Here is a 26880-nt window from a genome sequence, read left to right on the forward strand (position 1 = left end):
TTATTCACAGTATTAAAAATAAACTTTTCAATTGATGTTCTTTTATAGTAATCTAATTGCAATGGATTTTATTGATGTATCTGTGACTTGTAAATGACATGAAGACTTATATAGAAAGGTACTTTAAAAAGTAGTTGTTGGTTTATACTGAGTACAATATTGTATAACTGTAATAATTCAACTGTAAACCTAAAAATTTACAGCCAAATTTGAAAGAGATGCATCCTACCTCAGGAAAACGTTATTGAATATGTCAATTGTGTTGTAATGATATGCTTCTTCTAAGTATGTTGTTATTAAATAAATCATTTAAAAAAAATTACAAATGGCTGGGCGTGGTGGTGCATTCCTTAATCCCAGCATTCGGAGGCAGATCTCTCTGAGTTCATGGCCAGCCTGGTCTACATAGTGAGTTTAGGACAGCTGTGGCGACAGGTAGACCCTTTCCTGCCCCATCCCTTAAATTAACCCAATTTTTATCCATATCTCCCTTATTAAGGCCTGTTTCCTACTGTTCTTCTCTTTCAGGTTCTTCTTTTCCTTTACCTCCCTGTTTCCTTTCCTTTCCTGGTTCCTGTAGTTATGTCTGGATACATAATTAACAGGGTTTGTTTCTAGAATCCACATACTAGGGAGAACATAAGTCCTTTTTTTTTTTCTGTGTCTGTTATTTCGCTTAGTATAACAGTTTCTCGTTCCATCCATTTACCCGCACGTTTCATGATTTCATCTTTCTTTACTGCTGAGTAAATTCCATCATATAAATGAACCAAATTTTTATTACTCACTCATCAACTGAGGGACACTTAGGTTGCTTCCATCTCTTGGTGTTAAGAGTCCATATGCATAGCTAAAGGCTACATAACAAGCAACAATGCCAGATAGGAGGTACCTTCTTTTGAGTTGTTGGCCAGGGTGGCAAAAGGGACTCCCAAATAGTAACCCATTATAGAACTGGGAAAATGAACAGCAGACCCCAATCTTATCTACAGGAATATTGACAACTGATTGCTGCTAGATGAGGAACAGCTGACCTTCCTAAAACAAAGACCTCCTCTAGATAGGCTGACTAGATTCACCAGAAGGGCAAGGAGTGGGGAATGCCTGGAGGTGCTGACAACACAGCAGACGGTAGCAGGGATATCAGAGTATAAAGGCTCTAGTAGGGGGAGGGAGGCTATGGGAGGGTGCCATCTGAGAAGTGGGTGTATAGTCGAATGAGATGGTTTGGGATGTTCTGTGTGGTATACACACACACAGAAAAATCAACAAATTTTTTAAAAACGTTGTGTATTTGAGGAAAAAGCATGGAAATTTACATCATGCTAATTAATAGAGGTGATAAACGTTACCACTGCAATATACCCGAAGATTTTATAGACATACACTGGCGCCAAGGTTCCAAGTGTAACTGATTATGACTAGTAATAATCATATACGTACAGATTAGAGATGCATGCGCCAACATCTCAGTGTTAGTAGCAAAAACAGTGAGTCTTTCTGCAAGGGACAATGTATTCTAAAATGAAATGGAGATTTTTTTAAAGGTTAAGAACTCATTCAATTTTATGTCTTACAGGGCTTATACTGAGTTCAATATTTTATAACTGTATTAACTGTGCACCTAGAAACTTGCAGCTACTTATGAAAGAGATGTACTCTTGTTCTGGAGTGTGTTCCTGAATATTTTAAAGCTGTAGTGAAATGCTTCTTCCAATTGTGTAGTTAATAAAATTATTTTTAAATGATTAGAAAATAATAATTCTTCAAAGCATAAAAATTTGCTGTCATGCTAGTTAGTAGAGGTGAAAAACAATCCCATTGAAATCTACCTGATGACTTTATAGACATACACAGGCACCAAGGATCTAAGTGCAACCGATTATGACTAGTAATAATCAGATACATACAGATTAGACATGCATGTGCCAACATCTCAGTGTTAGTAGCAAAAACAATGGGTCTTTTTGCAAGGAACAATATTTTTACTAATGAAATGGAGATCTTTTTTAAAGGAAAAAAAAATCACTTGCAGGTATCTCTTTAATGCCTAGGGCCTGGCCTTTCTAATTTAAATCCAGTTATTTCAATCTCATTAAAATTCTTAATATGCACATTCTCTCTTTGTAAAACAGGATGTGGGACCCTTCTTTTGTGGTCTGATTTAACTGTTTTTTTCAAGGACTAGGTAGCAGAAAGTGAACACTAATTTAGTTAGTAAGATAAAAGAAATCAATGGCTCTTTTAAAGGTGGGAACATTCATGCCTGTTCTTATATCATTTTCCTTCTTGAAACAATACAGGACAATAATTTACAAATAAGAAATGTCAAAAATTATATAACACCGTTTTTCTCCTTGTTCTCCCACTTCATAGAAAAATCTTGATTAAGGTGTCAAATAAATTTTATCAAACCAATTAAATAGTTTACAATAGTGTAAAGCACAACAAAGTTGAGTAACAGTGTATTAAACACACTTCTATCTGTACTTATTTGTAAATTTAGCCAGGTGTAGTGGCGTACCCCGTAATCACAGCACTCGGAAGGCAGAAGCAGGCAAATCTTTGTGAAAGCAAGGCCACCCTGGTCCACACAGTGAGTTCTAGGCCAAAGACCCTGCCTTCAACAACTACAACAACAACAACAACAACAAAACAAATATGTTTGCATGAGACTGAGATACATATATATATATATAAGAATGAATATGAAGAGCAAAGTAACTCTTATACAAGCAAAATAACCTGTATATGAAAAGGTAAGTTGTTGTTCTTGTTTTCTGCAGTGCTGAAGATTAAACTAAGGGCCTTTTAATATGCCAGGTAAGTATTCTACCACTGAGTTACATAGCCAACCCCAAATAACTTCTAATGTAAAACAAGAAAAGAAGGAAACGATAATATAAGAAATGAATTATTTTATAAATGAAACTGAAGTTGTACCTGTATTGGTTAGTTTTTGTCAACTTGACAAAAACTAGAGTCACATAGGAAGAAGGAATCTCAAGTGCGGAATTCCCTTCATCAGACTGGCCTGTAGCATTTTGTTTACTGTTCTTTTTTTTTTTTGTAAACTGTGTATTTGCCAATTTCATATCATACTGTATATTTTGATCATATTGACACCCTTCCCTATCTTCACCCCTCTTTATAGTACCCACACCAGATTTCATATACTCTGTCATATATCTTAAGGCAGAGGGTGCCAAGTTCATGTTTCCAAATGTCTTTTGGTGTGATTTCCTCCTCCTCTGGAGCCTAGTTAACTAATGTAGCACCACACCCTTAAAAAACAATAGCAACAACGACAACAAAAACACGCTCCGTTTTACCCAGTAGTTATCACTTGACAATGGGGGAGGACCCCATCCCTTGGCAGGTGGTCCTGGACTGTGTAAGAAAGGTAGCTGAGTAAGCCAGGAGAACCAAGCCTCCAGGTTACTGCCTTGAATTCCTGACTTCCCTCAAAAATGGACTGTGCCTTGGAACTTTAAGACGAAATAAATCCTTTCCTCCCAAAATTGCTTTAGGTCAGTGTTTTTCACAGCAACAGAAAGACGATAACCTGATTCCAAAGGCATTTTATTCAAAAATAGAGCCAGATATGTCTAACCTTATAACATTATGAAATGACACTGACATCTATAATGTTCATGCTCAAGACCAGAGCAATCAGTTTTTTTAAAAAACCACAAGAAAATTCTCATGGGGCTGGACAGATGATGCAGTGGTTAAGAACACCAACTGCTCTACCAGAGGATCTGGGTTTGGTTCCCAGCACCCCCATGGCAGCTAACAACTGACTGTAACTCCAGTTCCAGGGGATCCAACACCTTCTTCTGGCCTCTGAGGGCATTGCATGACATAGTGTACTTTTACATGCAAGAAAAACACTCATACACATAAAATAAAAATAGTAAAAAAATGTTTTAATTTTCACAAGATTTTAAATAAGTTTATGATGTTCTGTGGGGCTGCATTCATAGCTATCCTCAGTGACATGCTGCAGCATATAGTCCACAGACCACAAGCAAATCAAACAATACTTCACTTAGAAACCTAAATGCTAAAATTTGCTTATTTCGTAAGGTACATACAAAAAGTATGTAGCATTTGTTTATATTTTTTCAAATATACCAAATATCGATAAAATTTTCTCAAAAACAGTATCAAATGTTTGCTATCTACTATATGTTAGACTCAGTGAGAAGACATAAAAACAAGAAAAAATTCTTATTTCTCCTGAACACTTTATTACCTACTAGGGATGAATGTGAGGGTCATAAAACTAATAGTAATTAAAGGCTGAATAAGAAAGTATGAGAACAGAGGGAGACATTTCTACAGAGTTCCTTTTGAATATGTATATCAAATAAAATATTCATAATAAAAATGAAGCTACATCATCCACAGACATTTTACACCTGAGAAGTTTTAGTTGGTTACAGGTTGTGGGTCAGTAGAGAAAAAGTAATTCTAAGAAAAAGGGGCTCTGTGCCTGAACAGGCCCATCCATGATAGGCAGGAATGGTACCCTCATCTCTGTCACACACTTCTTATCGACTTGCCCCCGCCAACTCCCAGCACCTCACATCCATCCTCCTAGTCTACTGACAACTTATCTCCTCCTGGATATACGAACCATTCTGCATCAGGTTCCTTTGCTCTCTCTTTTCTTGCTTTCTAATCATTCTTAGTTCATGGTATTCTGGGTTTCTTATCAAATATGTGCTCAATTTGTAAGTTCAATATTTGAAAAGTCAGACAATACAGAGATTGTTATTGTCTGCTTAAGTAGTTTAGAACTGATCATTTATAGAATTAAATACCAAAAGTTACTGCTAATGTTTTTTACAATGGAGGAATAAGTAAAAGGCATTTAAATAAAAATCTGTTACAGCCCCAGTCTTTTGTCTATGTCGATTTTCTCCTAATGTAACTGAACACTAAAATCTGCAGAAATATAATTAAGATAGATTATATAAATTTCACAGTTATAATCATTTGTTATTTTGCTACTTAACACTTTTTAATGTGCTTGAGCTAATTTATTAATATTTTTATCATAAACGCAGAGTTTTTCAATTTTTCTACTCTTTTCCATAAAAATTCAACAGAGAAAAGTTGTTGAGGTAGAGTATTTGTTACTAGGCTGTATTTAAATAGCATGTCTTACCTATGCTTGTCTGTGACAGTAAATGAACAACCTATGAACCTGTTCCTAGCCTTGTACAGAAATGCTGTTGAGGACACTGCTGTTTAAAACCTCAAGAGACGTTCTCTTTAGAATTGTTGGTAGTAAAACTTTGCTGTAAAAAAAAAAAAAAAAAACTGAAAATCCTCATTTCTAATCATAAAATTACTTCTTTCCCATTTTTAATTTTTAAAATTTTTATTTACTTTTTTATTTAATAACAACATGATTAGAAGAAGCATTTAATTACAGCTTTAATATATTCAGTAACAATTTCCAGAGCAAGGATACATCTCGTTCAAAAGCGGCTGAAATTTTTAGCTTCACAGTTAAGTAATACAGTTCTATAATATTGAACACAGTATAAACCTTGTAAGACATAAAATTGAGTGAGTTTTTACCCTTTAAAGAAGATTTTCATTTCATTTAAAAATATTCTGTTTCCTACATTTTTAATGCTACTAATGCTCAGATGTTTGCACATGTGTCTTTAATCTTTATATATCTGATTTTGACTGGTCACAGTCAGTTACACTCAGATACTTGGCACATGAGTATGGATATAAAGTCATCAGGTAGATTTCAATAGTAATGTGTATCACCTCTACTAATTAACATGAAGTAAATTTTTATGCTTCCTCATCAATTATAAATCATTTTTTTGATTTTTTGTGTGTATATCATACAGAACATCCCACACAATCATGTTCATCTATATACCCACTTCGCAAATGGCACCCTTCCATAGCCTCCCCTCCCAAACACACTAGCGGCCATATACTCTGTCATCCCTGTTACTGTCCACTGTGTTGTCGACACCCCCAGCCGTTCCCCAGTGCTTGTCCATCTGCTGAATCTAGTCAGCCTATCTGGAGTTCCTTGTTTTGGGATGATCAGCTGTGACTCATCTAGCAGCAATCAGTTGTCAATATTCCTTTAGATAAGATTGAGGTCTGCTGTTCATTTTCCCAGTTCTGTGCTGGGTTACTGTCTGGGAATCTCTTTGGCCACCCTGACCTACAACTCAAAGGAGGTTATCTCCTGTCTGGTATTGTTTCTTGTTATGTATCCTTTAGCTATACATAGGGACTCTTAAAAAATTATATTGACACCATTACTCTTTGATTATACTTTCCTTTGGGTGTTTAAGAACCTACAATTTGCCCGAATAAACTAACTTATTTTTACTCTTACGGTCGTTTGAGGGTCTATTCCTCATGGGTCACATGGGCTTGAGAGGAGCCTCTGGCTCCATTCTTTTAACAGTTCCATCTATGTGACGATAAGTCAAAGGTCTTTATCAACCATGGCTAGCTTCGCTTGGAAGCATAGAGGAAATGTTTCCTCTGTGTTGACCCTCATCTTTATAGACTGGACACTGGTTCAGGTCCATCTGGTGGGATCTCCACGGCCTCCTTGATCAAGAGGATAGGTGACTCACCACAGTTACAGGACATTTTGAGAGAAGCACATAGTCCCTGGACTATGACATAGGAGTTGAAATAGGAGGGAAAGGAGCAAAAACTGTCCTTTATGTCCCTCTGTCCAAATTAGTATAGGCCTCATAGTACGGCTTTTAAACATCCAAGAAGGTTAGTTCCACAAGTCTGGTACTTTTAATTACCATGTTCCATGAAGATAAAGCTTGGGCAAAGAGTAAACGCTCTCAGATAAACCTTGCCTAGACACATATTACATTCTTTGATTTGGTTGTATGTATAATTTGTTGGTAGGTTGTTGGACTAATATGGTTTCCTCTGTTTTTTTTCAACCTACCTAGGCATTATTGATCTCTCGCATTGTCTAACAATTCCACCATGGTTTCCCCATTTAAGGTGCCCCCATTTTTCCCATTTCTCCCTTAATAATGCCCTTCTCCTATGGTCCTACCTCTCTTGAGCGCCTTTTTTCCCTTTATCCCCGAGTTTCCTTGTATAACATTCCCTCTCCCCTCCCCTTAAAAATAACCCCTTTTTATCCATATTTCCCTTATTAACACCTGTTTCCTACTGTTCTTCTGTTTCTGATTCATTTCCTTTACCTCCCTGATTTCTTTAATTATCCAAGTTCCTGTAGTTACATCTGGATACATACTCACTTATAAGGATTTGGTGCTAGGATCCACATATGAGGGAGAACATATATCAATTTTTTTTTCTGAGCCTGTGTTACTTCACTTAGTTTCTAGTTTTATTCATTTACCTGTGCATTTCATGAGTTTATTTTTCTTTACTGCTGAGTAGAACTCAATTTGTTTGTATCTGTTGAGGTTTGTTTTGTGCCCCTGTGAATGGTCTACTTTAGAGAAACTACCATGTACTGCTGAGTAAAATGTGAGCAACAAACATGGATGTACAAGTGTCTCCGAAGTAGCATGAGTTCTTTGGGTATATGCCAAGGAGTGGTATAACTGGGTCAAATGTTAGGTTCATTTGTAGTTTTTTTAAGAGTTCTCCACACTGCTTTCCCTAGGGGTTGAACAAGCTTGCAGTCTGAGCAGCAGTGGAAGAGTGTTCCCCTTTCCCCACATCCTCTCTAAAATTTGGTATCAGTATCATTTGTTCTCTTGAGATTAGCCAGTCTGACTGGAGTAAGATGAAATCTTCAAGTGGTTTTAATTGGCATTTCCCTAATTACTAGTGATGTTGAACACCTTTTAAAATTCTTAGCCATCATTATTTCCTCTTTTGAGAACTCTCTGCTTAGTTACTTAGCCCAATTTTTAATAGGGTTACTTCCTTTCTTGATTGTTTTTTGAGTTCATTATATATTCTGGATGTTAACCTCTGTTAGCTGTGTTACTGGTGAAGGTTTTCTCCCATTCTGTAGGTTTTCTCTTCAGTCCCTTGGTTGCCTACTTTTCTGTACAGAAGCTTTTAGTTTAATGAGGTCCCATTTGTTGATTCATGACCTTGTTTCCTGGGCAAGTGATGTCCAGTTTAGAAAATCCTTTCCTACCCCTATAACTTGTAGGTTATTGCCAATGTTTTCGTGTAACAGTTTCAGAGTTTCAGGTTTCACATTGAGATCTTTGATCCATTTGGAGTTGACTTCTGTTCAAGATGAAAGATAGGGGTTTAGTTTCATTCTTCTATAGGTAAAGATCCAGTTTGGCCAGCGCCCTTTTGTCAAATATCAGGTGGCTGAAATTGCATGTACTCATATTTGGGTCTTCAATTTTGTGCCATTGATCTATGGGTCTATTTTTGTGCAAGTACCATGTTGTTTTTATGACTATAGCTCTGTGATACAGTTTAATATCTGGTATAGTAATCCTCCTGGCATTGCTCTTAGTGCTCAGGGTTGCTTTGGCTATCCAAGGTCCTTTGTGCTTCCATATGAATCCTGGGATGGTTTTTTCCAATTCTGTGAAAAATGTCATGGGGATTTTGATTGGCATTGCATTGAATTTATAAATGGCTTTTGTTAGGATGGTCATTTTCACAATATCAATTTTTAGAATCCATCAGCATGGGCAGTCCCCAACTTCTAATATGTTCCTCAATCTCTTTCTTTAAAGATTTAAAATTTTCATTGTAGAGCTTTTTAATGTCCTTGGTCAGGTCTATTCCAAGATTTTTTTTTTTTTCAGCTATTGTAAAGGGGAGTGTTTCCAAGCACTCTTTCTCTGATTGCTTGTTACTGGTATATAGAAAGGCTACAGACTTTTGTAGGTTAATTTTGTAACCTACCACTTTACTGAATGTGTTAATAATTTCAAGGTGTTTGCGCGTGGAATTTTTGGCGTCCCTTAGATATATTATCATATCATCTGCAAAAAGGGATAATTTGAGCTCTTCTTTTCCAATTATTACTCCTTTAATTTCATTCTCTTGCCTTATTGTTCTTGCAAGAGTTTCAAGCACTATGTTAAAGAGGAGTGGAGATATTGAACAGCCTTGTCTCATTCCTGATTTTAATGGGAATGCTTCCAGTTTTTCTCCATTTAGAATGATGTTGGCTGTGGGTTTGTTGTATATTGTGGGAGACAGGCTTGAGCCTAGGGTGAAAGTCTTAATGACAGCCATACTGCAGGCCTGAGGCAACGGCCCTACTGCTGGAGCCACAAGGAATGCCTTGTGACATTTGCTCCCATTGGCAAATCATGAGACTGATGACTAGAGCTCGCCACTCACTAATCACCACCCTTAAGATTCTAAATTGCAAGACTTAGATATTGCAACAGCCTGGGTTACATGGTTTCCAGGAATCCAGGCCCCTTACAGGAAACCAGAACCTAAGTAACCTGAAACCTATCATGCTAATAAGGTGTCTGACTCAGGATGTCATGACAGGACACAGCCCTGCCATGATCTGAGTTGTAACTTCTTGATTGGACCCCTACCCCTATATAAGCTTGTGCCCGCCTACAATAAAGTATATCTGCATCACCGAACCTGGTCTCCTGTGTCTGAATGTGGCTCCGCTGCCACAGTCTTCTCACCAGCCCTGGGGTCCGGACCAGGCAGAAGTAGCGACAATCCGAGGGAGTGCCGGGAGAGCATAGGAGTGGCCTCAGTGCAGCAGCAAGCTGAAGAACAGCCTCAGCATTGGGTGAGCAGAAGAGCTGCCTCAGAGCCTAGCCAGCAGGAGAGCAGCCACAGCTTGCAGCTGCAGCGAGGAGTGAAAGGCAACGTCCGGGTGATCGGACAGAGCACCCAGGAGGTGGCGCCTGAGCACTTGGAGGCAGTGCCCAGGAGGCAGCGCCCGTGCAATCGGAGGCGGTGCCCATGCAATCAGAGGCAGCACCCATGCGATCCGAGTCAGCACCGCACCAATGGAGAGCAAACATAGGTGGCGCCCTTGAGAGCAAAGGAGCAGCGCATGGAGACAGCACCAGGAGAGTGGAAGGGTGGCTGCAGCTGGCAGCAGCCACAGTATATGGCTTTCATTATGTTGAGGTATGTTCCCTCCAGTCCAATTCCCTCTAGGACTTTGAACATAAATGCATGCTGGATTTTGTCAAAGGCCTTCTCAGCATCTATTGGGATGACCATGTGATTCTTATCTTTGAGTCCATTTATATGATTTATGGCGTTGATTGACTTAGGCATATTGAACCATCCCTGCATCTCTGGAATAAAGCTAAATTGATCATAGTAGATGATCTTTTTGATGTATATCTGTGTGTGGTATGCAAGTATTTTGTTGAGAATTTTTACATGTATGTTCATTAAGGATATGGGTCTATAGTTTTCTTTTTTGGTTGTATCTTTACCTGGCTTTGGCATTAGAGTAATGCTGGCTTCATTGAAGGAATTTGGAAGTTCTCTCTCCATTTCTATCTTTTTGAATAAATTAAGTAGTATTGGATGTAGATCCTCTTTAAATGTCTGGTAGAATTCTTCTCTAAATCCATCTGGTCCTGTGCTTTTATTTAGTCGGGAGGTTTTGTATGACTGTTTCAACTTCCTTATGTGTTTTGGGTCTGTTTAAGCTGTAATCTCTTCTTGTTTTAGTTTTGGTGGTTCCCATGCTTTTAGGTACCTGTCCATTTCTTTTAGGTTTTCAAATATAACAACTTCCAGGAAGATATGGCAAAATTTCAGGCTCAATATGCAACCTATATAGTCCTTTAAGAGCTTATTATTTGTACCATTACTTCTTTTTCTTTTTCTATTTTAAATATTTATTTATTTTTATTTTATGTATATGAGTATATTACCTGCATATACATAAGTGTACCCATGCTGTGCAATGCCCACAGAGATCAGAAGAAGGTGTCAGATCCCCTGGAACTGAAGTTACAGGTGGTTGTTAGCCACCATGTAGGGGCTGGGAATAGAACTTGGGTCCTCTGCAATAGCAGTCAGTGCTCTTAACTGCTGAGACATCTCTCTAGTCCCACGTTATTTATTTTTCACTGGGACTGATCATTTCTACTCAAATATTATTGCAATATAATTTGGTATAGCTATGCAAATTCAATGTGAAACGTGGCAAAACAAAAACTGGTTGTTTTTGTTTTCTTTTGTTTTTATAATGTGCTAGAAAAGCTTGATTAAATTTTTCAAGCAAATAAAAGGTTGTGCTGAGTGCAGCACCTCAATGAGTTAGCAGTGTCATTAGGTTATGCTTGGGGAATGTTCATCCCTTGCTTATCTGCCTGCAGCAGAACAGCACCTTTCATGCTTAATTTTGAAAGCTCTCACAAATCTGATTTTCAATTTAAATTTTGGGTTGTTCTCCTTTCAAAACCCTATTATTTCCTCAAGTTCATCTTGCCCTTCTTTAAAAGGCCTTGGAGCATCTGTGTTTTATATCATCCTATTAGTAAATGACATTCCTCCTCTTGCCTATCCTCATGACCTGCTTCAAGTCCATCTTCTACAATGAAGCATTCAAAAGTCTTTTTTTTTCCTTTCCTGAATTTCTGAAATGTATATTGTTGTATTTAAAATATTAATTTTAAGACTCCCTCATATAAGTAGTTTTCAAACTGAGATTCACACAAGTTAGATGCAGATATTTTTTTAAAAAGTGTAGCATGTGGTTTTGCAAGGCTTCTTTTAGTTCTATATGTACAGACCAACAATCTTCATTGTGTGTGTCTCAGTGCAATTTCTCTGTAAAGAAACTATGAGAACAGTTTCAAAATGCTGCTCTACAGGGTCCTACTAAAAACTGTCATAGACATAGTTGTAGAAAAATTTTCAAATGATGACAACAATAGCATGTTTAACAGGAAAAAATGAGAAACCACATTTAAGATACACCAAATCACCCATAATTCCTTCAAACAAAAAATAATACTTTATATTCTAGAATATGTTTTTTTAATTTTCATGTTTATATACATTTATATTTCATTTGACAAAACTAAAATGATACTACAATGCTGTTTTATAGATATTTCTTCTGCTTTAGCAGTATATTTCATGAACATTTTATCCATGTGCATGTGTGCATGTGGGAATGCACACAGGTGAACATGAACTTGCATACACTTGTGAAGGCCAGAGGTCAATGTCAGGTGTCTTCCTCAGTCACTTTCCCCCTTATTTTTTGAGACACGGTTTCTTATTGAACCTGGAGTTCACTGATTTAGCTAGAATGGCTGGTAAGCAAGATCCAGGGATCCTTACATGCCTACCATTTTGGCATTACAGGACCTATGCCCTCTTTTTACATCGGTGCTGAGGTTCCTGTGCTTTGTATGGCAAATACTTTACCAACTGGACCATCTCCTCAATCCCCATTTTGTTCTCTTATTATTTTTTAATAAAGCATCTCCCTGAAAGATATAATTGCTTAAAGAGAAATGTCACATTTACAAGACTATTTTAAGTATCTAACTTTTAAATAAGTAATATGCTCAGTGTTAAGAATATTAAAAATGTGACATGGACTGTGGGATGGATCAGTGGGTAAAAGTGCTCACCACCAAGTCTGATGACCAGAGTTCAATCCCCAGGATCCACATGATAGAAAGACAAAATGACTCCCTAAAGTTGTCCTCTGGCTCCCATACATGCACTATAACAGGTGTCCTATGCCCTCACACACACTAAATAAGGAAAATGTGACAAAACATTAAAAAATATAAAACGTAACTAGTTACATTTACATTTCTGGTGCTAAAAACTCAATGCCATTCACAAGCATGTAAATTCTATCATGATTGTCTTACGTGTGTATGTGTATGCACATATAATATATATGCTGGCAATCAAACTCAGCACCTCATGAATGCCAGGCAAAGCTCATTATCACTAAGCCACAGTCCTGCTCTGTGTATGCGTTCAGTTTCTTGATCATATAAAAGAAAACTGAGGCATATAATCTTACACTCCCTACTTTTTCTACAGAAAAGGTAATGTAATCTAAACTCTGCTTTGTAATTTAGCTTCCTTTTCATCAATATATCATGGAACACTCTTCATTCAGGATATAGAAAGCTCTCTAAGCAACAATATTCCTTCAGATAGAGGATAAATGATTTAATTAGTCCCTATTCATGAAATTTTCAGTCTTCTGATATTACAAATGATGCTGCAGTGATTAGATGACACAATTCTATACATACAAAAATATAACTAAAAGACCAATTGTGGAAGCATTACTGCTGGGGTCAAATGAATACACATGTTATAATTTTGATAGATTCTGCCAAATTAACTTGTAGACTTTTCAGCTTATTTACCTATTTCCAGAAAGTGAGATATTAAAAATTTGAATTTAGGCTTATATGATAGGGGGAAAATGTATTTCATTATAGTTTTAATTTTCCTTTAGTCTACTGACAGTGGAGATTTACCATTAATATCTTTAAAAGGCATTTGTACTTCTAATTTTTGAAGTGTCTACTCACCTCTGTTGCCAATTACTAAACTTGACTATTTGTTTTCTCAAATACTAGTAGCTTTCTGTACAAAAAGACCTTTGTGTGGTATGAGTTTTTCTTGATTAGCAAACATTTTATTTACTGAATGAGTTTTTTATTTTTTTAAATTTATTTTTATTTTATGTGTATGCATGTATTACCTGCGTGTAGGTAAGTGAACCCGTGTCGTGTGCAATGCCTGCAGAGGTCAGAAGAGGCTGTCAGATCCCCTGGGACTGGAGTTACAGACAGTTGTTAGCTGCCATGTGGGTGCTGGGATTTGAACCCGGGTCTTCTGCAAGAACAACCAGTGTTCTTAATCGCTGAGCCATCTCTCCAGCCCCTACTGAATGAGTTTTTAAAGCAGCACTTTCATTTTTATTTTCTTGCCTCTGTCTTTTAAGTTTTATCATTATTCTTTCTCTTGCTTTCCTTCAATTGTAGGTTGTAGGTTTAATTTTTCCTAATTAAATTTCTCCCACTTATTTCTCACATTCCCTGATGTAAGCAAGGAACATAGCCTTGAACTTAAAGGTGAATTCCTTGCTGTCGGATGTATTTTTGTTTCCCTTTCTGTCCTCTTTTTGATATTAATAACTTTTTGAGGGATACAGAAAAATATCCCTTCAAACATTGGTACTTATGGTGAAAAGACTCAAAATACTCTTTTTCTAACTTTATGAAATGTACAGTATATTCACTATATTACTTCTAACTTTAGTCACACCAGAACTTATTTCTAACAGTAACCTAGTACCCACTGATTTTCCTTTCCTTATGCTCCCCTTCCACCTAACTCTCCCCAGGTTCTGTAACTTCCACCTACTCTCAACTGCATGAGGATCAACTCTTTTAGATCCCACAGATGACTGAGATCATGTGGTACTTGTCTTTTTGTGCCTGGATTATTGATCATAATATAAGTATCTCCACTTCCATCCAGATTGTCATAAATGCCAAGATTTCATGATTTTAAAACTGAACAATATTAAATTGTATATTTTCTTTCTACATTCATCAGTTGGTGGATACTTAGGTTGTTTTCCAATTCTTGGCATTTTGAGTACTGCTCCAACAGACACAGAACTACAGACATCTCTTCAATGCACTTACTTCATTTCTTTTGGCTGCATAACTAGTAGTAGGATTACTACATCGTACAATACTGCTACTTTTGATTTTTTTTGAAGACCCGAAGTAGCACTTTCCATAATCCCTGCACTTGTTTACATTCCTTGTAGAAGTGAGCTTTGCACCACAGCACTTCTGCATAATATAAGGTACTGCTGATGACTTTAAAATGAATTTTGAAACCTGTTCATTGTATATAGGTAAATACACTCAGGCAGTTTTAATTTTTCTCATTCTCTTTGTTACTAATCTATAGTTTTTAATAGGAAATGGAGGGAAAAATACTGTTATCATGTAAACCATATTCACATTAGAAATCATATGCATCTGTTTTACATTTCAACATGTTTTCTGAAGTCACATATATAGATGGTCTAATAACTACCTTGAAGATGAAATGACATACATCAGGCAATACTTTTGTTATAAATATCAAATCATGCCTGTCAGTCTGGATAAGAATTGCCAAAGAACATTCTTTTAATTTGTCTGGTCTTTTCTGCTCTTTTTACCATCCCTCAACTACTAGTAGGCTAGGTAAGAAATACATAAAACTCATTACTGAAAACCCTGCCCTCAAACTAAAAATATCACAATATTTAAGAAAGTTTGAAGTAGCATTATGCATGTAAATCACTGAGAAAAAAATTGTTGATCATCAAGGCACATTTTAATTTTTAAGACTGACTTTCCTCCAAATATCTACTTATAAAGGATGGTATCTCTCTCCCCCATACCAAGTGGATCTTAACAAGTGGATCTTAATTAATTAAGAAAAATGGGCATAAATTTAAGGAAAATGAAGTCTCTTTGAGTTTACAAAATGTCCAGGTGTGGTGGCGCGCGCTTTTAATCCCAGCACTTGGGAGGCAGAGGCAGATGGATCTCTATGAGTTCAAGGCCAGCCTGGTCTACATAGTGAGTTCCAGGACAGCTGGGGCAACAGGGAGACCCTGCCTCAAAAAAAAAAAACAAAAACAAGGTACTTTTAAAGAAATTTTGTTTTGGGAGCTGGAGAAATGACTCAGTGGTTAAGAACACTTGCTGTTCTTCCAGAAGACCTGGGTTCCATTCCCAGCACCCACATGACAGCTAACAACAGTCTGTAACTCCAGTTCCAGGGGATCTGACGCCCTCCCCCACAAAAAAAAAAAAAAAAAAAAAAAAAAAAAACCTGCTAAACTGAGAAAACCTCAGTATGTCAAAAACTATGTCATAAACCTCTAGAAAAAGGCCCAATATTAGTTTCATGATTTTCCTTTATACAGATGTATGTATAGGTTTGAATATGTTGAAGTCTTTTTCTACTTACCTTTTTTTTGGCAGGGTGAGGGGTTCTTTTGGTACAAGTTTTCCCTGTAGCCCCAGCTGGCCTGTAACAAACTATGGCTATCAGGCTGGCCCAGATCTTACAGAGATCTGCCTGCCTCTGTCTCTAGACTGCTGGGATTAAAGGAGTGCACCACTACACCCAGCTTATTTAGCATTTTACAGAATGCAAGTGACTTCCTTTTCTTTGTATTCACATCCACATTCCTTAAAACAGTTTAATCCAGCTTTTGAAGGCTGGACTGTATATAATCTATGATTATGAATATGGATTCAAAGCCCAGCATGTTTTCTAGTCAGTTATGCTATCTTTGGCAGGTCCTTTACCATTTTAAGCTATAGCTCCTCATTCATCATACTGTATGAGGTTAAGAGCATCAGTAATGCTGTAGAGGCTAATGGTGATATATCTCACAGGACCCATGAGAGGGATGCATGTGATAATGCACATGAATAGCTCAGCAAGGGGTGGAGGATGTGCTCTGTGGTTGGCAATATGCAGGAAGGCTGGGACTCAACCTCTAGCCCTGGAAAGGAAGAGGGTGGGGGAGGGGGTGCTGCTTAAAAGTTCTAAGAATTTCTTGAAGTAGATCTTTTAACAAACATTTATTGAACACCTACTCTGGTCTAGCACTCTTCTAGGTAATGGAGATACAAGAGTGCTAAATCAAATGCAATCATGGCCATAAAGAACTTGCATTTCACCAGGGTGAGATAAACAATTAAAATAAATGACATAATAGAAAGGTTTGTAAGCATAACCTTGAAAAGTTAACCAAAGAGAAATTAAGAAAAGGAATGAGGGAGCATAAGATGAGAATATCCTATTCATACATGGCAGAGAAGGACTCTCTGATGAAGTGATACTTGAGAAGAGCCTGAACTAAGGAAAGAACAGGCCATGGAAGCCCACTGTGTTTGTTGCTTCAGGATGGTGATAATGGGTGATCAGTTACTTCTGCTTACAATACTTGTTATCTCCTCTATCTCTACAAGGGCTTTGAAAGACAGTATAGGAAAGAAATCAGTCAGTAGGTGAGGAACAGATGGGTAAATTGCCTCTTCATTAATAGCATTAATGAAGAAAATTAAGTGAAAATTAAGTAATTCCTTCACTCTGATTGTCTAGTTTTTTGGCATTTATGAGAGAATACCCATAAGGAATAAAGATAGGCTACATTAGCCACTATAGGCATTATCATAACAAAATTATATTTTCATGAGTAAGAAATAGTAAATGGGAAACAAAAATTACACTAAAAGCAAAATAACATTCTTTATGTGGGCTAAAAATGAAGTCTAGAAACATGAAAATTAGATATTTTATAGCATATTATATAGCCAATCTATTAACTTCCTACATAAAATAAATCAAGAAATAGATTCAGTAATAGGAGTTCAAATAACTTTCAGAGGAAAATACATGACAGATAATGCCTCCATAACAGAATCTATATCAATTTGTGCTCCACTCATAATTGAAAATTAACTTTCATAACCTCTATATTAACAATTATCTTTTAAAAGAGTAACATGATTCTTTAAATCAATGTGTAATGATGTTTATAATAAACAATAATGATGTACATATTTCAAATACCAGGACTTTAAATCAGGTGAATAGGCAGATAAGCTTTAAATTTTTACCTCATAAAACAATCATATACAGCTCTTTTATCTTCTGTAGCTTCCAACACATATTTATTTTCATATTTAGTGCTCTAAAATTATGAGATAATCAACTTCCCAGTATCGGAGGTTGGACAGAAAGGTAATAATTGACCACATAATAGTCTAAAGAATCCAATCCATTATGTAAGTTCATCTCATGGAAGATTTTATATAGTGAGATATATTTTATTTACAGTTACATATTCCTACCCAGAGCTAGATAGGCATTATTATTTCTATTATGGCTTTGATTTCTAATGGGATCTGACTAAGCTTATACATAACACAAATATTTGGTTGGTTTGGGAGACCAGGCAGCAAGATATCTGAAAACAGAATTTATTTTTTATTAATATATCATGGGTAAAATGTATGGTACCACATTGAGTCTGATTCATACTAGGAGATAGTAGAATTGAGTTCATACTTCTAAATGTATAATTAAGTACACAGAACTCGTCATTTAAGTGAGAGGGAAGGATGAAGAAGGAAATGTCAAAGAGACCCCAGGTTTGTGGGTTTGGGGAAGCTGTTTGTTATATGATGGTACAACCCACTAAATAAGGAAGAGCAAATTGTGAAATCACATGTTTTAAACTGAATTTAAAGTGAAAAGAGGGAAAAGTTTGCATTATATGAAGTATAGAGCTGAGTCAGAACTGAAAATTTGCTATTTATAAATTTATAAATAGTAAATAAAGCCATGAGATCATTTTGCCTAAGTGGGGGAAAGATCTTTAGGACTGAAAAACAATAGGAGCAAATATTGGTGGACTTTTATCATTTCTTTCCATTTTGCCATAGAAAAATAGTGACAACCTGCTTTAGACTACAGAATTTCTATCAGGTGTTCTTTGGTGAAGGAGGAACAAAATGAATGGAAAAAAAATTAACAATGGATGAGCTATTCCAGAAAATTGTATTAGAAACCCTATTCCTTAACTACGAAGTTGGAATATTTAGAGACTCTCAGAATCTTTGTGAGGAAGGGATCAGAGCTCAGTCATTCTACAGAATTTTAGTGATACAATAAAAGAACAAATACGGACATTATTTTCTAGAAAAATAATGGGAAAAATAGAATAATTTTAAAAAACTTTTCAATTGTACCAGCATGCTCAAGGCTATCAACTTCAAACTGGAAGCTGTAACTAGATCAATATTTATAAAATTGACAAATATTACCTAAAAATTTTTATGTCTTTCCTATTTCTGCATTGTTCTGTCACACAGTCCCCGGAGGAAGTACTCTTACAGGCCCAGATCCAATTCCTACCACACTGCAGGTACTGAAAAGCTAAATGGATTCTTTGTTGTTCCGTTGTCCAGGCCCCAAAGGTGCTGTGTGCAACACATAAACATTCCTTAGGCCCATTCCTAACCACACAAGTCTCTTCAAGCAAATGAAATAAATGTATTGTGATAGATCTTAGAGGTAAAATGACCTAACATGATCTCTGACCTAACTGTCTGGCTCCTCATAGGAGGATATGATTTTCTGCCTTTGAGAAGAGCTTTAAAGAGTGCCAGACTTAGAGTACTTTGTAAACTTTACACTCAAACGTCAAATTCTGATTTACTTCTAATTGTTAGGCAAGTTATCTGACATGTATATTTTAGACTCTTCAGATAACCAGAACTTTTCAAAGTATGAATCTCAATGTCTTTGAAGATAAACTGGAAAAGAAAGAAAACAAATTAGGTTACTTGTATGCCAGCAAATACTGAGCAGAAAGGCAATGCATCTCAATAAAATTATGGCAATTCACATTTCACCTACATTGGTAGGAGTTACTGGTATTCACAGAACGTTTTTGTTTTTTATTCTACCACATAATCTGAGAATGTTCTTGATTATGCAAAATGTTAACATACCAAATATCCTTGTAAAACAAGGAAACGAAAGTGCAGTCATCCTACCTTAGGAATAGGATTTAGCAGAACCACACCAGATTTCTTAGTGATGACTTGTTTTGTTGAATAGTGATGATCTATAAGTTGAGGAATATTTGAAAACCCAGTGCCCTCAAATCGATAGAGGTTCTAGAGAGAGAACAATAAAATAGTATATAAAAACAGTGTTTCAGAAAGATGACCTTAATCAATAAATTAAGTTCTACTTGAGAAAAACTTTCAGTGCACAACAACATAAATATATTTAACAGCACTCAGCTATACACTTATAGATGGCTAAAAAATAAAAATAAACAGAAAAATAAAACTTCATAATCCACTGCCAAATATTTTGGCAGAAAAATTTTCAAAATAATTAAACTTAAATTGTTATAGTAAAAACAAAAACTAACAAAACTGAATTGCATTTTGCTAAACTGATAATCAAAGAAAACAAGCCAGGTGCCCAATGAAGTTTAGGAACAAGAAATATGACTGCATGTCACCATGTATATTCCATTTAAAGAACTTCCAGTATCAAAATTCAAAAGTTTAAAGAAATATATCTAGTAGATTAATAAATATCTTAATGACCAAACATTTATTCCCTACTCACTAATATAGGTTTTTGTATAGTAAGGTTTCAATGTAGTATTGATTATTAAATAAATAAATAAATAAATAAATAAATAAATAAATAAATAATAAATAAATAAATAAGATCCAAACCTTATCATTCATACACAAGAAGTAAGGAAGAAGAAATAATAAAGTGTACCAGTGATAAAGTCTCAGGGATCAGCAAATTCAGATCTTAGCACTTAAAAAAGATTTTTCATTTTTTATTATTTTTAATTATGTGCACACGTGTATATCTGTGTGTGTATATGCCATGTGCATGTAGATGTCCGGGAGGTCAGAGACGTAGGATAGCCTGGAGCTGGATTTGCAGGTAGTTGTGAATTGCATGATGCAGGTTCAGTCAGGCTGGGAACAGAACTTGGGTCCTTGGCAAAAACAGTCCTACCCACTGAGCTATCTCTCCAACCCTAGATCTTAGCATTTTTTAAATTTCCTATCACCAAACCATGGATAAGTCCTATGCAAGCTCAAACCAGACAAAATTCCAGCATATATAAAGGGAAGTGGCCAACCTATGGAACTTTTGGCAATTGATGACTGCTGGGAGGGGGAAAGACAGTTTCCTACATAGATGGAGGGACGGGAATCTTGGTGGGCCCAGTGGATGGACCTACACTGAAAGGCAATTAGGGGTACAAATCAGACTCTATTAGGTAGATGATAGATGATAGCTAGATAGATAGATGATGATGATGATGATTAGATAGATAGATAGATAGATAGATAGATAGATAGATAGATAGAGCTATCACACATATATATATAACATATATAAGAGTATATTAAATTGGAATATAGACAGTGGGGAGAGGTGTGGATGGGGAGGAATTAAATACCATCAAACTATATTAAATGAAAATCACAAAAATTTGATAAAAAAAATACTTTTCATATCACCAATAAATAGCATTTTCTCATACTCTGCCAAGATGTTTTCCTGTGTGTTCATATTTAAATAGACCAGTGGGTAATAGACCATGTGGTAATTCCCAGAGTTCAACTGTCACACAGGAAGACTATGCAAATATAGATGGAAGTGTGAACTACTTTAAGAAAACTATTGAGAAATAAGAACTTCCCAATTTTATAGCCATGAGGAGTGGTCTGCCAGAGGCTGAGAAGAATGTGGAAAAAAGAAAGAGTTGAACAACAGGTACCAAAGTCCATCTGGAGAGAAGGAATGTGTTCTAGTGTTCCCTAGCTCAGTGCAGTGGCTATCACTCTCAAGAATAACTAACAAAGATGAAGATATGTAAAAGTATAATGCAATATCCAGGTGTGAGGGCACACACTCTGAATCCCAGCACTCAGGAGGCAAAAGCAGGTACATCTCTGTGAGTTCAAGTCTAGCCTGTTCTACATAGTGATTTCCAGGCCAGCTAGCACTACACAGTGAGACCCTATCTAAAAAAACAAAACAAAAAAATGTATAGTGCAATAATAATAATAATAATAATAATAATAATAATAATAATAATAATAATACAATATTGCAACCAAATATGCTGTTCTCCCTTCATCTTCCTTCAATTTTCTCTTAACACGGCATTAGGGCACCCTGTACTATGCTTTACTTAAAATTCTAACTTCCCTCAGCATAAAAGCCAGAGGCCATGAGGTGCTGCATTATACTCTGCTCACTGCTTTCTTTCTCACCTCATCTCTCACTCCTGTGCACTTGTCAGCTTCCACTCACTATTATTTCCTTCTTGTTCTGAAACATGTTAAATATATTCCTTTCTCATAGAGCTAATTTGTAAGACAATCCTGTGAGTACAGCTCCCTTACTGACTTCCCTTCCAAGATTTTATCAAATTCCACTTTTTCAGTTAGGTGAATTCTGGCAACCCCACACTATAGATAATATCCACTTTCTGGCCCCAACTTAATTTCTCACCCCCTTTTCTTTATTGATTTTTCCCCTTAGAACATATCACTGTTATATATTTTTGTCTCTATCAAAACATATATTTTACTTATTTTTAAGATTAATTTTATTTGTATTTATGTTTATGTGTCTATTTGAGTATATGTTGTAGGGGAGAGAGGGTTGTCTACTTAGGCCAGAAGATGGCATCAGATCCCCTGGAGCTGGAATTACAAGTAGTTGTGAGCCACCTGACATGGGTGCTGGGAACTGAACTTTAGTACTTTGGAAAAGCAGCAAGCATTCTTAACTTCTGAGCCATCTCTCTATCCCCAATTTTGATTATTTTTTTTTTTTTTATCTAATGCCCCTCTAGGACATAGGTACATCAAGTAATTGATTTATCGGTATGATATTCCCATGGCCCAGAACAGTCTGTGGTTTATAAGGTCTGTATAAATAGATATAGATGAATAAATAAAGTGAATAGACTATAAAGTGATGTGAAATTAAAGAGATAAATAAGGTAGCTTACAAATGGATACAGGAAGTTCACACACTCAAGCACTTGAGATGAAGTACATTTAATAAAATGTAAGCAATGAGGTAAAGATCACAGAGAATGAAATTTGCCATCAATTCCCATTTGATATCTTATATAAAGTTCTAATATATTGATCTTCTTGACTATAGAACTAGTGAATAAAACAGTAGAGATTTTCAGATTCTCTTTCTTAATTTAAGAATTTGAATTTTGAATTTAAATCAAAATTTGAATTTATTATTTTTTAAAGCAAGTACTCTGATGCCACTGAATTTGGCAAATGTAAAACTGATTACTTTCTTAAACAGAAAGATAGAGTAATGAATGTAAAAACATTAAGCCTTTTTCTATGAAGTATAAGCAAATAAAAGATCAATAACAGAACATACACTAATACTGTTAGGGATTTGTTTCTTCATACTCTCAAGATTCAAAGTACTAGATTTGACCTTGCACAGATTTTTATATATTTCTTCTAACTCAACTGACCAGATTCACATACATAAAGATTCAGCTTTTAAGTTTTCTTCTTGCTTTATGATAATATAACAAAAACTATTAGATTAACTTGTTATAAATTTTTGTTTTGATTTATTTAGAGAGAGAATCTTGCTATGTTGCCCAGGCTGGCCTTGAGGTCCCTGGGCTCAAGAGATCCTCCTTCTTAGCCTCCCACATACTCAGAAGACAGACTAACTTTCAAATAAGAGAATTCTCTCGTGAGTTAAGGTTGATGCTAATGGTCTCTTATATGATTCCAAAGAGCCAATAAAAAATGTATTATATAATACTCATCTAAAAATTTCTACACATATCAATTTGTTATTTGTATTACTTTTTAAAATATCACATATCATCTAATAAGAATTATGAATATAAAATATAGTCTTACTAAATTTTCAAAAGTAAATTAAATACATACATGATTATAATACTTCCAAATATTTGGAATAATTACATGAAACACATAAATAGATATTAATATGAATCATTGGTTCAATGATCTATATTTCCAAATGTTACCAAAAGCATGTATTATTTTGCTGTTAAAATATTTGCTGCATCTAGAATTGACTTCTGTTCTATCACTGTGCTGCTTAGGAATCAATCATGTAGAATATTGAAAAACATAAAAGTCAAGATAGAATTCTGTTGCTATGCACATTTCCAGAGAAATTATTATTCAAATAAGTAAGATAAAGTAGCTGAAGCACATAAAACAGGAAGGGGATTCAGTGAATATATAATTTGAAATGATGTGCCTGAGTAGAACTTGTAGGGCAAACAAAATGAAGAGCCAAATTCAGGATGACAAGCTGGCTTAAGAAAAACATGAAAGAAGAAAAAAAGAAAAAACATTTCTAAAAGGAGCTAAAATGAATAAACTAAATTTTTTAAAAGGCTAAAACTTTATTCTTTTTGGGTAAATACCTAAAAATAAAAGGGTAAAAACATACATTTCTCTTTGTCAAAACTAAGCACTGATAATTTTAAAGTAATTAAGTCAGTATACAGACAGAATTGCTAGGAAGTTAAAAATAATATTAATATGGTTTTGGTATGGCTTATCCTAATTAACTTTCATTATTCTTTAGATGTTGGCTCAGACTTAACTTCCTGAAGTTTCCCTGCTAAAAGTTTTATTAACATGATGTATCTTTTCTTTGTAGCACTTATTATACTTTATAATTATGATAAAGTGTGCATGTTTTTATGAGTGACTGTGATCCTCCTCCCTAAATGTGCCACCATCTTATCCCTGGGCTTTGAATAGTACTCACTTGATTAGCACTTCCTGAGAAATCATATTAATAAGGTTTGGAATGGCTAAGTCTCAACTATATTACGGGTATAGAAAATGATATAAGAGTTTCACTTAAACTTCAAAGTGCTTATTGCTTTCCCCTAATGATGATTGAATGATTGCTGTATAATGGCATAAATAATTCTAACTACACAAGGATACGGCCACAAATTTGGAATTGTTATGCAAGAAAGTATTAGATTTTTTATTGCATCCATTAAGACCCATAGCATGAATTTAAAATGTAGTATAAAGAACCTAGAGATGGTGGTAATGAAACTAAGTAATTCAGAGACTTAATAACCTCAAAGTGAACTTAACACAAGATAGATATCCAATAAATATCTGTTGGATAAACTAATGATTTAATATACATATTACATTATTTCTATTTTACAAAATTTCAAAATATTTTGTTGACCAAATCTTTATATGTATTTATGATCTATGATGTGATGCTTTTGTCCATGCATGTTAGGTAATAATTAACTTGATAATTAGTATATCATCACTTTAAAGTTCTATCATTTCTTTAGGGTAAAGACCTTCAAATGCCTCTCTTCTATCTATGCTGACATACATAATACATTATTGTTAATTACAATCACCACTAAATACCAGAACACGTTCTGTTTTCAAATAACATTGTATCATTCTTACCTATTAAGTGGCCTCTCCCCCCTCTTTTCTCTCCCTACTCTTCCACGATTCTTCTCTTGATTTCTATGAGATTAATGGCTTTATATTAATGGCTTTCCACTAGTTAGTGACTTCACACAGCACTTGTCTTCCTCTGATTTATTTCACTCAACACAAAATCCTCTAGGCACATCCATGTTGTCAGGTATGGCAGGATTTCATGCTTTTTGTGGCTGAACAGTATATCGCAGTGAACGTGTACCAGCACATTTTCTTTATCCATTCACTGAACATTTAGGTTAACTTCATATCCTTGCAATTATGAATAGCATAGAGGAAACTATGGGAATGGATCTTTTTAACATGTTCCCAATTTCAACTGGTTATATGATCCCAACAGTAGGGTTACTGGATCATACAGTTCTATTTTTAGGGTTTTGATGATGCTCTACACTGTTCTCTATAATGGCTATGTTTGTGGTAATAACTTACAGCATGGATGTACTCTGGACAAATGACTTTTACCTAACCTTGCAATGTAATGTAAACATGCTCAATGAGCCATATACTCCTCTTGTTACCTGGACAAAGGACCTTAATCCCTCATGACCCTTCTTGCCCTCCACCCAAGTGAGTGTATGAACATGTATGTAATGTATATGTATGTTTACGTATCAAAGCTCTGCAAACAGCACTTTTCTCATTGGAAATGATGAGACAGTTATCTCATCTGCATTGCAAGCAATAGATGGGATTAAATTAATATGTCTATTTGTAATTATATGTGTGTTATTTTAGATCAATAAAACTCAGAAAGGGCAGTGTTCTTCTCTGATAAGATGGCTCTATTTTACTTCCCCAATTCATGCTGGATACACTGGGTTCTTTTAGTGAATTTCTGTGTTTCATATACTATATCCTGATCATATTTAGACCTCCTCCCCTATCTGCACCGCCCACACCCCTCCACTGGATTTCATGTATATCATTATATAAAGCCTATCAAATCAAGTTTATGTCCCCTGATGTCCCTCAGTGAGAATCCACCCACTGGAGCTGGTTCAATCTATTTAGCATCATTCCTTTAAAGAAGATCAACTTGATCTCACCCAGCAGTGATCAGCTTAAATATACTGTTTCAGTAAAACAAAGATTAGGCCCCTGGTTCAGGAATACAGTTCTGAGAGAAATCTGAAGGAACAGGCTCTCGGCAGTTCAGGTCAGCTTTTAGCCTTAAAAAGGATGCTAACAGTCTGTTTTGTTTGTTTGTTTGTTTTTTAAATTAAGGCATAATTGTAACATGGCATAAACATGTGCTAATTAATGTTTCCAACTAAGATGCATAAATTCGTCTTAATTTCTTCATTAGCTTTTGTTCTTAATATATCTTCTGAAAAATAGCCATTCTCACTGATGCAAGGTGGCATCTCATTGTAGTTTTGATTTGTGTCATTAGTGGTGCTGTACATCTATGTTTATGTATTGTAATTTGTATTTTTTCTTTTAAGAGAAGTCCACTTAGACTTTAAGCCCTTTAAATGGGGTTATTTGGGTTTTTGTTGTTGTTGTTATTGATTGACTTCAATTCCTTACACACTCTGGAAAACAACCCCACTAGATGTGTATTTTGCAAAGAGATTTTCTCAACTCTCTTCAAGCTGGCTCTTTGCTCTGTTGTTTCCATTGCTGGGCAGTAGGTATTTTTTTTTTTTTTTTTTTTTTTTTTTTTTTTTTTTTTTAAACCTTTTTATTATTTTTTTTTTTTTTTTTTTTTTTTATTTTTAAAAACAAAAAAAACCCCTCCCCCGCCCCATGGTTATAATGTTTTTCCTTTTTTTTTTTT

At 35.4% G+C, this 26880-nt stretch overlaps 1 protein-coding gene across 7 annotated transcripts in view; it reads right to left on the minus strand.

Moving 5' to 3' along the window:
* Positions 1-26880, minus strand: part of Fer (FER tyrosine kinase) — a 512255-nt gene that overhangs the window by 252115 nt on the left and 233260 nt on the right. For all 7 annotated transcript variants that reach the window (XM_029557642.1, XM_008856015.3, XM_008856016.3 and 4 more), the window contains one exon: positions 19569-19691. In XM_029557642.1, the coding sequence (XP_029413502.1) occupies positions 19569-19691 (123 nt within the window). The remainder of the gene's footprint in view (positions 1-19568; positions 19692-26880) is intronic.

The sequence above is a fragment of the Nannospalax galili genome, unplaced genomic scaffold (assembly GCF_000622305.1).
Source record: "Nannospalax galili isolate Female #2095 unplaced genomic scaffold, S.galili_v1.0 scaffold27, whole genome shotgun sequence".
NCBI classification, from domain to species: domain Eukaryota; kingdom Metazoa; phylum Chordata; class Mammalia; order Rodentia; family Spalacidae; genus Nannospalax; species Nannospalax galili.